Source organism: Caloenas nicobarica, chromosome 16, assembly GCF_036013445.1.
Source record: "Caloenas nicobarica isolate bCalNic1 chromosome 16, bCalNic1.hap1, whole genome shotgun sequence".
NCBI classification, from domain to species: Eukaryota; Metazoa; Chordata; class Aves; order Columbiformes; family Columbidae; genus Caloenas; species Caloenas nicobarica.
Window position 1 is genome coordinate 7730152 of NC_088260.1, and position 13677 is coordinate 7743828.

Consider the following 13677-nt stretch of genomic DNA (forward strand, 5'->3'; position numbering starts at 1 on the left):
AGCGTGTACGGAGGGAACAAAGCGCTTTGAAGAGCTCTGCCCGGGGTATGAACAAGCTGGCTCCGTGTTTACTAGCACACCGTATCCTATTTGCAGCTTCATCTTGGCAGGGCTCCTCTGCAAAAATTAAACAATTCCCTTTCCTGGCACAAAACAACAACAAGGAGAGGGAGTTGAAACACAGCTGTCCTGTCCCTGGGTTGAAACTGCGATCTTGCAGCTTGGCTTGCCAGCTGTAGGCAAGTACAGCATTCAGAGCCTGAATCTAGTTTTCTGACTGATGCTCGTTAATAGCAAGTCCTTAATTTCATCCCGTATGGTTGCTTGTTGTTATCTGTGTGTGTTTAAATGAGAAATGGCTCTCTGAAAAACCCTCTGAGATCCTGTTTAAAAGTGGCTTAGATGCTGGCTCTAGGGCTGTGCCTTGTCTTCATCTTTGTCGTGTTTGAATTCCATTGTGAAGTGCCAAACAAAAGCATATCAGACATCATAACAAAAAAGATACTATGTAAATAATGGGGTGGTTGGCAAGTGTGACTGGATTTTACAGCTCCAGTGTTTTAATCCAGAAGTGATGGCTGTATACACAGTGCCAATAGGGTGGTCACAGAAAGATCCGTATTTCCAGCAGGCATGTGGAACACTTAACCACAGCTCATATAAAACGAAAAAAGCCAAAGATGTTTAACTAAGAAGTTGAGAGCTATTTTACTAGTGAAGATATTTACCTCTGGGCAAGTGACTTCTACCTTATCTTAAATTACTTTTCCTTTCTGAGATTCATGCTCGTCATACAGTAATAGCAGTCTGTGCTGTCAATATATGGCCTGACTGTCAATATTTAGCATTCTTATGATGACACTGAATGGGCTCAGTGGTTTCCCATGAATTTTCTAGGTGATAGTGCTTGGATAAATGGTCCTCATCTCTTCTTTTTTTCCTTGGCCCTATTGGAGGTACTGCTGGCACAGCTGAGAAAAGGATTCACCATTCGCTGGTGGAAGAGAGGAAACTCATAAGCCAAAACCATTACTGAATGGGGAACCTTCATTAGCCCCTTCTCTGGGTGACCAAAATCTCTTTGCCGCATTTAGGTATGATTTGGTAGGGCGAGCTGGAGGCCGTCCTTCACAAGTTTTAACTAATTTGTTCTTAGACTGAAAAAGATCTTCAGAGTGATATAGCAGTCAAGTAGGAGTACTTGTGTGCATGCACGTGAGCACCTCTCCATTATCAGGTTTCTGATTAAATAGGAACATGTTTCTTAAAAATAATTAGGTCTAACCTGTTAAGTGGTTAGCAGAATTTTAGCATGTAAGTTCTTAATACTTGAACCGCTCACACTTGCTGTCTAAAAATGAAAACAAAATGTGTGTGTCTTGTCAGCCCTGAGCTTCCTGACATTAGGATGAGTTAAACCTTTTGTCTGTAAGGCTGAAGAGTTCTCTGTCAACTTTCCATTACACCTTTGGGCACTTGAACTGTAATCAGATCACCCTTTGACCTTGTATTTGGGGTGAACAGCTTGGACCTTTGGGCTGGATGATCCTTCTCCGTGGCTGCCGTGCTCTGAGCACAGCGCATCCGCATCCTTCCCCAGCTGAAGGGATCCTGAACAGGTTGTCCCGGTAGTGACCATGCGGATGCCAAATAGAAATGATGAAATGCTTCTTACTCAGCACTTTCCTAATATCCACGTGCTCTCTTTTCTTTCGTCTTTTTCTTTTCTTCTCTTTTGATTGTTTATTGCTAGTTTAACACTGGCTTAACAAGTCTACCTGCTGTCTTTCCAGTCTGTGTGAGGACTGTCCGCGTACACTTAAGGGTTGTAAACTCAGTCTTACAAAATAAACTGAGAATGTGTGAAGTAAATGGGCTACTGGAAAAAAAAGCCGTTGGTGAACTCTCTTGGGTAGTTGAAATAGCACAGTAACTGCATTGCACTTGGGAAAATTGTCTTTCTGCTGGAATCTCTTCCATTTGGAACATTTACAGCAGATGGAGTGGCCTCTGGCTTTGTTGGCTTGTTTGTGTTTTTTAGTGTTCAAATGGACTTGTAGTCATCCCAAGACCTCCCGCGCAGTTTCTTTCCTGCTGTCGCATTTTTGCTCTCCGGGGTTACACAATATTGAGAGCCGGGCCGCTGTCGGAGGCTGTTCACACGTTCCCCGCTATGCTTTGTTTAGTCGGTGGCTTTTGGTGTGGGGCAGGGGGTGAAATGCAGAGGGAAGAAGTAGAATGTGATTTCGCAGGGGTGATCTCTTGGGGAGCTGTCTGGACTGAAGCAGTCCTGCTGTCCTGGTGCCAAGCAAACCTGCTTTGGTGCTTAATAGTGGGAGACATTGGCAAGCACACTCCTTATGAGGCGGGTGATTAGATTTATTGTCAATCACTTTGTATTCCCTAGAATGAGAGAGAATTTATTTAAGAAGCGGCTTTCTTGGAATGCAGGCTTAAAAACTAATCAGCGATCCGCTTGTTCTGTCTCCCTCAAGATTATAAAAGCTTTTTCTTTTTTTCTTTTTGCATTGTGGTGGTGCGTTTTGCCACAAAAAGCATTTTTGTTCCGTAGTTCAGATCTACAGGCAAGATTGTGGGTGGGTGAGGAGATTAGTTAAATTTAACACTGATCTGATATGGCTGCTAGGACACCCAAATAATGTTTCAGTCTTGGTCATAATTCAAGGAATGCAGAGATGGTTTACATCTGCCTTGAAGTTAAAAAAGCAATTCCCTCAGGTAGCTTTGTAGCAGTGCAAGTAGGCGTGCATGCGTTAGGCTAAAAGTGACAGGCTGAGTCTGGCAGATCTTGGTTTAATGCAGTAGTGATGTCTTTAAGTGGCTGGGGTAGAGTCTGGGACACACAGGCTGCCTAACGAAACTTGCTGCTGTACTCCGCCAAACTGACGGTTCTTTTTTTTGTTTTAGATGAAGGACCTAGCTTGTACTTCTGACTCCTATGTACATGTAAGTTTGCGGACTTGATATCTAGTAATACATGCATCAGTTTAAATTATGACCCAAACTCTGTGGGGCCCAGAAGAAGTGAAAGCTGAATGCCTGTCTGGCAGAAAGGAATGTACAAATGAGTCACCCCACACCACCCTTAGTGCCAGCATTGTAGAAGCAGCAGGTGGAGATGAAGGAAAAAGTTTGCTGGAAGATTGTAATCCATGATGTAACCTCATCCCACTAAAACTCTCCCTAATTTAGCCTTGGTTACTTCATCTAAAAGACTCCAGAGAGGAAGCAAGTCAGATCTGTTCTGGGTTGGGTCAAAGATTAGGCATGCAGATTTGCATTGTGTTTGTCTTTGGGAGGTAGTTTGGCAAATAACAGTGAACTTTCTGTACAAATCTTGGTGAAAAAGTGTAATTTCCTGGTCCATTTAGTATGGTTTCCTAGTGGGCAAACTTTCTAGATAAGCACTTGCCATGCTGTTGACAGCTAAAAGAAATAGGGCTAGCTCTAACACTGTGTGTGCCATGTGTTCGTTCTTTTTTTTTTTTTTTTTTTTGCCTTTGTCATTTTCATATTAAAACTAATGGCCGATGCCTGTTTTTTACCACTTGATTTTGCTGAACCATTGGGGGAAGAGAAGGACTTGTGATGAGTGGCTGAATGATGAATTGTGATACCCTGTGGTAGACCTGGGTCCTACCACAGATTTCTTACATCAGGGTTCTGAGTCCTGCATTCATCCCCTACCTTTAATGCTTTCTTGAAGTGCTTGATGTCATTTCCCTGCAGAATCAGCGGCAAGAACTGGATGTGTCCAAGGAGATGGTTTAGTCTGTGCAAAATCTGAACTGTTCTCTGAAGCTCCTGTTCTTTTTGACTGAAGTGGAAGAATTAAGTTATTGTGCATTTAGATACCTCTCTAAGCTGCCTGCAGATAGATGTTTTTTCCTTGCTCTTCCCTCCTAGCAGCTGTTTAGGTCAGCAGACCGCTCCATCACATTGCAGCAGCGTTACCCTTTGGCAGTACAAAAGCAACTAGTGATTGTTTTGTTCTGAAAATCAATGGGCGTGCGTGATTTGCTGAGCATTAACTTTAGTGTCGGGGGGCTGATTAACACCTAAGTTTTAAGTATATATTATCACATCTGTTGAAGCTGACTGAGATGTAATGTCTTGACATCTTTGGTTAACACCCAGTCAATGTGAAAAGCAGGACAAGGCAATACAGAGCCCTGAGAGCCGTCTTACTTGTCAAAGTGACAAATTGCCCTTTCTGATTCAAAGGACCAGCTTGCATGGCAGAGCTAAGTAGCTACTGGAGAAAGGGGAGGAGAGCATGGGAAAAATAACCTATTTGTTCAGGCCTTCCGTGTATTTTTTGTTGTTTGTTGCTCTGAGTTGAAGCTCTCTTGTTTTCCTTGGTCTGAAACAACAGCAGGTTGAGAGGAGCAAAGCCTCTGGGATTCTGCCTCTCCCACTTCTCGTTCTTATAAACTGTTTACAATCTCCTCCAGTTTTCTAGCTTTGTATGGAAAAGTTCAGTGGGTCAGCTTTCCCTTTAGCTTCATCCATCATTCCAGTCAATTAGAAATAGTTGAGGGCCAATTGCCCGGTCTTCCATTAACTGAGACACTTCAGATTGTTTAAAATGGCATAAAAGCCCTCTTTGTTGACCGTTGGGCAAGCGCTGTGGATTTCCCCGTTGACGGGCAGTTACCGCGTGGCTGAACAGAACCCCAGTGTGTCTTGCGGTACTTGAGGGATGAATATTACCACTGCAGGCCTTGTCTGGGGTTTGATTCCTTCTCCTTCACCTCCGCCTCTTGCTTTCCCTGAAAGGTGCGATGCCTTCAGATGGTGAATTACCATGCCTGCTTGCAAAAACAAAGCTGCTTTTTGTGGCTTTTCAAAACTTCTGTAGTTGAGGTGGGTTTTTTTTCAGTTGCTGAAATGTTCCTTTTTAACCTTGGTGCTTTAAAAGCTCTTGGCGTTATTTGTTAGTCACTTGTCGTGTGTGTTTCTAAAGGACAAAGGAAGTGTGTAAGTGTTCAGGAAACAGTCGGTGCATTGTGGTGTGCGGCTGAGTTCATGCTGGTACCCCATGCCAGGACAGCCTACTTTCATTTACAGCTAACGTTTTCCTTATGTTCTGAACTGACCAGCCTTGGGGTCGAGCTTGTGCGAGAGCTCCAGCAGAGCGCTCGAAGCTTGTGGTAGGTTGATGTGTTTGGGTTCACACTGAAGTGAAATGTATCCATTGTGTATATACATATATATATTTATATATATGAAACCCACATTTTTGTTTCACATGACATTTAACCAGAGGAGTAGGCTCTAAGTGGAGATCAGTTTATCTGCAGCAAAGTAGATATTTGTGTATTCCCATCTTAAAATGATTGTCTATCTTGCAAACTCTTTCCAATGTTATACGCTGCCTAGGTTCCTATATGGGCTAGTCCGTGTGCTTGTCGTTGTTCCAGTGCCATTTTGCCTGAATAACACGTCACCATCGCAGCAGCATTTCCCCTGCCTGTGAAGAGTTTGGGTGGATGTGGCTGAGCACCTGAGCTTGGTGCTGAAGACCTGGACCTTGCTGCATTTTTTGACCTGGAGGAGTGCAGCATGTGGCAGTCCTTGAAAATACGGCCTCCATATTCTCCTGGAAGGTGCGGGCACCACTGTACGGGAGGGCTTACCTGTTCCCTGTTCCTGAACCATGGTCTAAATAAGTAAGACAGTCTCTTGCACAGCTGCCTCTCAGGTGGTCCAGGCTCAGCAATGTGCCTGTGCTGGTTTGTATTCCAGCTGTTGCTGGAATACTCTCTGGACAAATCCAGGGTTAGCATAGCAGGGATCTTTGGGCTGTGGTGAAAGAACAGGAGCTGTGACAAGGCAGGAGAATGTGACAATAGTCAGATTTGAGAGTCTTCAGCTGCTGGGGAGCTCGATCTTGTATTGGAGAAAGGTCTGCCACAAATACACCAAGTTCTACAAACTCCATCAGTGATTTTTTTCTTGCTCATTGGTGTCCCATTGGGATACTAATCTGATGCTCAAACCAGGAACATGACTAGCTCAAGACTTGTTGGATTGATGTGTTCCTGCAGACTTGCCTTTTTTCTCTTCCTTTCTCCTCCACGTGCTGCAGCAGATCACGGCTTGAGGACACGACTGAGCTGGAGGTGCAGACCTAAGTTGGAATGAGACCAGGGAGGCAGAATGTTTCCCTGAGACTCAACTCTGACAAAACCCATGTTTGCCTGCTTTGCACTTATAAATAATCTCATGCTTTGCAGAGATTGAAGTAATTTAAACAAAGAGTAGGAGGAGGAGAAGGGTATCCACAATTAATTCAATTAGCATTGTTGCCCAATGCTATTAATTATGCCCAGACTTGTGTTTCGCAGGAGTTGATACACTTGAGCTTTGTCTGTGCTGAGGTCGACTGAGGACAAATATGTCCACTGGTGTAGAATTCAGCCTTTGTGCTTTGCAAAAACCTTCAAATTTGGTATCTGACAGTAGCCTGGAGTAAGCAGTAGCCTGAATAGCCTGCATTGCCAACTGCGGAACAAAGGGTATCTCTGGGAGAATGATGATTCGATGTACATGTTTTCAGTGGTTTTGAAGAGAGGCTGTTTTAGTGGAAGTAATAATCTCCTGCAATTTTATATTATTTCCAGGCTGTGTTAAATTGTTTCATAGGCAGAGAATAAAGAACTTTGTTTACTGTTTTGAAGTAGGATGTCTGATCCTCCTGGGGGAGGTTATTCTTTTATTAAAAAAGATATAAAATAGCTGCTTTGATGGAAACATAACTCTAGGAATTGGAGTGGTGATGATTATAGAAGCCGTAGTATTCTAATGCAAAGTAAGCCCTAGGAGATATGTGCCCTAAATGGTAAATCACTCTGTTTTTTAACAAAACAAGAATTACTGTTATTTTATGATTCTTGCTTATTTTACAAGGTCTTTAGCTGTTTCATCTGCACTTAACTTTTACAGGCTGGGGATAAATTGATTGTTGTTTTGCTTTTTAAATAGCTTGGCTTTTTTAAAGCATGCTGGATATGCAAGCGCAGATCAACAGGACAGGATTCATTTGGTACTCAGAGAAGCAGGGAGAAAAGCTGGGGCTACTGACACTCTGTGCAATAACTGCATTGGATTCTGTTCTCATAACTTGGCGTTGGTTTCTAATTGTCTTGTAAGGAGCCAGAGATGATTATTTGGAAGGGACCTCATGGGTAATGCTTAGCAACGGTGGGGGGATATCACCTTGATATGTGTGTGTTTATTGCAAGAGAACTCCTACAGCCATTTTCGAAGGGCTATGGGATCCCTGAGGGCACTGACAGACCTCAGTGGCTTTGCCCAGAGACCTGGGACCCGTGTTTAAGTTCAGCCCTGAGTCCTCAGCCCATGCCTGGGCTGTACTGGAGGAGGACTGGTCTCCAGCTGAGCTACAGCCGTGCCTGGGCCCGGCCGAGGACCCCGTTGATCCAGACCCCGACCTGCAGACTGACTTCCCAGCCTGGCCTCAGAGCGGCCTTGCCACTGTGGGCCTGCCTGGCTACCACTGAACCTTATCCTACCCCTGGCCTGCAGATTTGCTTCCCAGGTTGACCGTGAGCCTCCCTCATGGCCATGATACTGCCATCTTGGCTCTGTCCTGCTCACCTCGCTCAGGTGACGTGGCGGTGGCCCAGCCAGCAAGGCCCCTGCCCAGACACCCCCCTCAGCACCACATCCCTCAGGGAACCGCTGGCCCTTCGTGTTCCCTGTGACACGATTTGTGTAGTTTGGCTGTTGTGCCTTGAGTGTTGCAAAGGGAGGGTCCCTGGAGGAAGAGGGAGCCAACCTGCAGGAACTGTCAAGGATCCTGGTGGTCTCCCATGGAAGCAGACTGGAAAGAAGCTTCCTTTAGACTTGGTCTTCCCAGAAGCTCAGCTGAAGAAGGTGGTTGCTGTGGCAGGGCAGATCCCTCTTGTGCAGGGAACACCCTCTTGGTTCACAGTGTGGGAAGGACCATGGGGTCTTGGCCAGCGTGGTAGGAGAAGGGGAACTGTCTGCTTGGCGTCGCTTTTAAAGCCTTGCAGCAAGGTAAGCGGAGTGCTGTTCCAAACTGGAAGTACCCATGTCTAGCAGGCAGGGTCATGTTCCAGCACTATCTGGCAACTTGTGTTTTACTTTGAATAATTAGGCTTGCCTGCCAAGTGATTGGAATCTGAGATGCTGAAATGTATTTAGCAAAAGAGCATCCTAAATACTGACTTAAAGCTGAGCACAGAGGAAGGTGGTTGAAAAGCGGTAATGTGTCCCAGTTTCTGCAATTTCTGGTGACCTAAAATCCTTAATGATGGAAACTAAAAACAGATACCAAAATCTTTGCATCTTTTCTACATTAGTGTTATCTCATGACAGCTCCAAGTTAGTGATGTGGAGAAAGTACTGGTTTTGGAGATCAAAGAACCACCTCCTTAAACTAATTCAGGGACGAGTAAGCTGGATGATGTGCTGTCCTCATTGCTCACGTGCTGTCCTCAGTAGCTCTTATACTAAGAAGGAAGACACCAGAAGATGCAGTCTCGTTAGTTGTCTGTGTTGGAATATCTACCTTGACCTTGGGAAGCTTTAATTCTTCCTGATGCTTAGGACAGTCTCTTGCTAACAATAGTTTTCTCTTGTAGGAATGCAGATCTGTACCGTATCTCCCTGAGTCTTCATTTTAGAAGCAGCCGGAGGATAAAAACCAGCGCAGTGCTCATTTAAAGTCAATATGCTCTAGTTTGCAATTTGCTCATGTTTAAGTGCCCAACTTTTAAAGGTTTCCTTTGCCCACAGGCAGTCTGAATACAAAGAGAGACTTCTTTTTTTTTTCATAAAGAAAAAGTTTTGCAAAAAGCTCGAAGAACAAAATATTTATTTCTACCTTCCATCTCCTCAGGTTTATTATCACAAAGCAGAGTTTACCTCTGAAGAATCTAGAGGGGAATGAAGAGATGTAAATACATGCAGTCACCTCAAGATGCAGCTAGAAATGGGGATGATGGATGAGGTGTGTGTTTGTACAAATGCGTGGGAGAGGAGTGAGAAGGTCCCACCTTGAAGCAGTTTTGGCAATTGATGCCTTAGAGGTGACAAGATGGTTTACGTGAACGAGGTGTAATGGAAGAAATCTCTACATGTAACTGGTTGCTTTGCTGATGGCAAGGTTGCATGAAGATGAACAGAAGTTCTGAGTCTTTACTGTTTTGCAATACTGTGTAAATCTTTCTGTTTAGAGGGAAGCTTTACTGTGGGGTGGGGAAAAGGGAGTCGCAGTTAGAATATAGTATCTTCAAGAAAAATATGAATGGATTAACATATTTGTCCCAGGAGCTAGTTTCCCTTCTGAAGCTGTGGGTGGAAGACACAACCTGACATCTGAACCCTTCCATAAAGGCTGCAGTGTGTATCGTACATTATTGGCCTTAGTGATTAAGTACTGTAGACTGGAAGGAGTGATTTTCTTTAGGATTTCAGAAGCTTTATTCTCATTGATTCTGTAGCCTGAGTTATTGTGTGGTTTCAATGGAAATGGAAGTAGTCCCTGCTTATATCACCTCTGGTGGTTCAGCCTATCTTTGAAGGCTGTTCGTGTTGTGTTTTGTCTGAGACGATTGCCTGAGGCTTGTTGTCATGGGCTTGGTTAATACCAGTGCTTACCTGGAAATGGAAGCAGCAGTTCCAGAATGTCAGAATGCAGCTGTAAATAAAGAAAACTGAACAGGGCCATCTCAGTTAGTTTCAAAGCAAATTACAGATCACGGAAGGATTAAATGATGCTTTTCCCTGTGGAGCTTGATGAGACTCAGTACCCTGCTCCTGCTCAGCAGCACAAAGTCACTCAGAAGGAGAATGTCCCTCAGGGCTTGCACAAAACACGGCCCCGCAAAGGGGGCAATCCAAAATTCATCGTCGGGATGAAACGCAATTTTTCAAACTAAAACATTACAAAATAAAATGTTGTAGTTCCCTGGTGTTGGGGCTGCTCACAGGTAGAGAGTATTTAAACCTTTATATAATTAGACTCAGCACCTGCACGACAGCAATTTCAACCCAATCATTTTGTTTTCCTGTGATGTGAAAAGGTACACTGATTTTGCCCATGGTGTTTTCTTTAGGGAAAGTGTGGTCACCTTGCAGTTTAGGGCCCTGTGTCATTCTGTTCTTTTTTTAAATGAAAAAAGGTGTGTCTGCATGTGTATATTTGTGCATGCGTATATATATATATTCCTTAATAAAAGCTGTTCTTTATGTGCCTGTTTGACAAGATGTGCAAATTGAAGCCCTGCTTTGGCTTTGAGGCCTGTGTAGCCGGTACCTTCGGGGCATATAACAAAATCAACAGTCTGTCATTTCATTCTACGTAGTTGAGGATTCATAATGCTGGGGAAAAGTCTTCTTTCTCAGTATGTAAGTTGGTTCTTTATTGGCCACTTGCTGTGTGAAACTTCTGAATTACATTCATCTACCAAAGGGGAGCTTCTCTGATTTCTGTGCTGAGACACATAATCACATAAGAAAAAGGAAAGGTCAGGCGTTGATGCTGGCAAGAGGCAGAAGCGTTCTCTTTGGGCACTATTCCTGCAAGAACAAGCCTTTGATCTGCTTTCTTTCTGTTTAATGTTTCTTTATGTTGTTTGTTATAAATTTTAAATAAGCTTATAGCCAGTTAGATGTTATGGAGTTAGCGAAGGGAAGATGTCAGATGGGTAACATTTCACATAATTCAGCTATTAATCGCTAGCTATCAAGTTTTTTTAAATTATAATTGCTTTGGACAGTTTGAGAAAAGTGTCAGTTTAATAGTAGGTCTTGAAGTTTTATAGCCTTTTGTAGTCTACAACTGAGTGTATTTTATCAAATAAACTTCTAATGTTGTGCAAGATTAACTGTTCTGAAAGCCAGTGGTCCTATTCACTGTGGAACAGAATGGATGCTTTTACAGACAAAAATTCCACTCCTCCTACGCTGGGCGTTGAAGAGAAAGCTTAAAGCAGGTTTAAATATAAGGTAGTAGTCTGCTAGTCTGTAGTAGTTTGCCTATAAATACGAAGGCCTTGATAGATGCTTCATGTGATTTCCATTTATTGAGCTGAGCCCAGCCATACCAGCAAAGTTGCAGGATGCTTTTTTGAGACAGTAAGTACTTCTTTCTCTGAATCTCTATTTGCAAGTTGTTGGGTAAAATGTGTGTTTCAATCAAGAAAGCTGCATTCAGTAGAACAGTTTAGAGCATGACGGTAGAAGTCGAAAGTTAATTTATTTTCTTTTACCTGCTGCTTTAGGAACAAAGCCCCAGTAACCAGACATCAATAGCAATGATGCAAGAGCCTCAAGAAATGGTGGAAGAGACAGTTACTGTGGAGGAAGACCCAGGCACCCCCACCTCCCATGTGTCTATTGTCACTTCTGAAGATGGAACCACGAGGAGAACTGAAACCAAGGTGAGAGGTTAATAAGCTATGAGGAAAATCACTAAATACTGCCCAATCACAGAATAAAACCAGCAGGGAGTAGCCTGAGTGAGGACAATCGTGCTGTTGGGATCCTCAGTGATTTTGAATGTTGTTTGCTAGCAAAACTGAGTTCAGGGCTTTTCCAGTTTTGTATCCATGTCTAGTTTTCTCCCTATCAGCTGTGCTGATACAGCTGTTCGTGGAGCTGTGAACTGAACAGTAGAAATTATCCAGGTTAACCAAACAAAAACATTAGACCCCCTTCCCAGACTGTTTATTCTTTTAAGAATCACTCTGTTTTACTGATACAGTTCACAGCATTGCCCTGCAAACACATACAGTGATATGAGAATTATAATAGACAGGTTGGTAGGGCTTGGAGTAAATTTGCATCTGAAGAAAACGTGCTTGGAAATATGTCTTCAAATTAGTTATAATCTGTAATAACAATATGCAATTATGTGTTTGTCCTTTAGAACAAGAAATATCCTATGTAACTAACACCATAGCATTTAAATTCTGCAACAATTTAATGAATGGAATTCTATTCCTGATGCATGGGCAAAGCTGGGAGTGTTCTCGAGTGACCTGTACCTCAGGTTCTGCTGGATTACAGGTGTTGCATAGGTTCTAATTTTCCTGATGTCTTTTTGTTCCCTTGTGTAAGATAATTTTGCGGTCTCTGCTGAGAAGATGCTGTGTATTCCTGGCTGCCTGACATGCATTTGGGTACCACTGGATCACTAATATACATTGACGTTTGAGTCTCGGAAGTTGAGCTGACATCTTCGTTAGGTTTTGGTCTTCTGAAAGATTAAGGGTGATTCCCTTTTTGAAAACTTCTGAACAGCACTGATTTTAAAAAAAAAAAAAAAAGACTATCCAACTGCTTTCTGTGTAAATAGGAGTTAAACAGAGGTCACTGCATAAATCAGTGTTTATTTTTACTGGTGTTCCAGAATTGCGATTCTCTAAGATATCTATTCAGGACATCAGATCCTCAGGTTGGAGTGAACGAATGTTGATTTCTGGAGGTCGGTGGGCCTGCATGCACTGCTATAAACTGAGTATCTGGTTTAATATTTGTTGTGATTTGTTAGAGGATAAAAATAACCGGCCTATTTTCTCATTGTTGGAAGGAGATGAAGGTTTTAAAATAAAAATAAAACAGACAAAAACCCCCTAATTTTTATTAGCTCTTCAAATAATCTAAAGTATTTTTCTGTGATTTATGTAAAAGAAATGTTTTCTTTCTAGTGACAGCAACAACAACTGTTATTTACAGGAAGGAAGCGATAAAATTACAGTGGTGATGGACACCTTTTTATATGCACTAATAGCATGTAGTTTTAGGAGACTGTAAGTGCAGCTATGCAAGGGAATGAAATGATAACTACGATGGTAAAAATAGAGGAGGTACCATGTGGTGGTCCCTAGATAACGGGACCACATGGAAGAAAATAGTTTGTCTGAAATAGTCATGCCACTGATAAAGCTTCGTGTTTGTCATAGCGTAAAAGGTGCAATTTTCTCTTCTGTTTGGTGTACCTGCTATTTTTTCTGTCTTCCCACAGAAAGGACAGTGGCAGCTCCAAAACAGGCATTGTATGTGCGTATGGGAAAAGAAAATGGAAAACCAGCAAGCCCAGATCTCCTGTTGGGTTTCAAAGAGCGAGGCTTTCTCTAGTTCATCCCAGGCGCTGCAGTGCGTCCGGAGCAGGGCAGGGCGCGTAGCTCTCTGGTTCTGCCTTCGTGTTCTTTCAAATAACGCCCCTGACTGCAACTTACGTACCATCTGGAGGTGTTTCCTAGTATTTAATTGCTAAAAAGACCAGCTCTTAAAAAATAATAATAATTTTTAAAAAACCCAGTTGTTGAGAAAAATGATCCTGAAATGTGCGAACACAGACGGGGTTGGCTGAGCCCTGACTCTGTCAGAAGAGCTGCTGTGACTTTGCTGAGGTGGTTGTCTCTGAAGTGGTTTCATTTTGACTTTTCCTTGCTGTGATAATGTGGCATAGATTTAACAGCTCAAAGATAGGAGTCTGAGGCCAGGTTTTTTCAAAATTTTTTTAATCATGTCGGTCTTCAACTTGCTCTTTGTTTTGATAAGGAATGTGAAAATGAAAACTGTTGTCACTGGGGTTTTGTAGTGTCAGTTAAGTGTCCTGCAGTTAATTGGCATCGACTTACTATCACTTCTAATAGA

At 42.9% G+C, this 13677-nt stretch overlaps 1 protein-coding gene across 8 annotated transcripts in view; it reads left to right on the top strand.

Annotated features, from left to right (window-relative positions):
* ARVCF (ARVCF delta catenin family member) overlaps nt 1-13677 on the top strand; it is a 252174-nt gene that overhangs the window by 149545 nt on the left and 88952 nt on the right. For all 8 annotated transcript variants that reach the window (XR_010607100.1, XM_065646688.1, XM_065646690.1 and 5 more), the window contains one exon: nt 11298-11456. Coding sequence is in view for 7 of the 8 variants with exons in the window: in XM_065646688.1 (XP_065502760.1) it covers nt 11298-11456 (159 nt within the window). In the remaining variant the exon portion in view is untranslated. The remainder of the gene's footprint in view (nt 1-11297; nt 11457-13677) is intronic.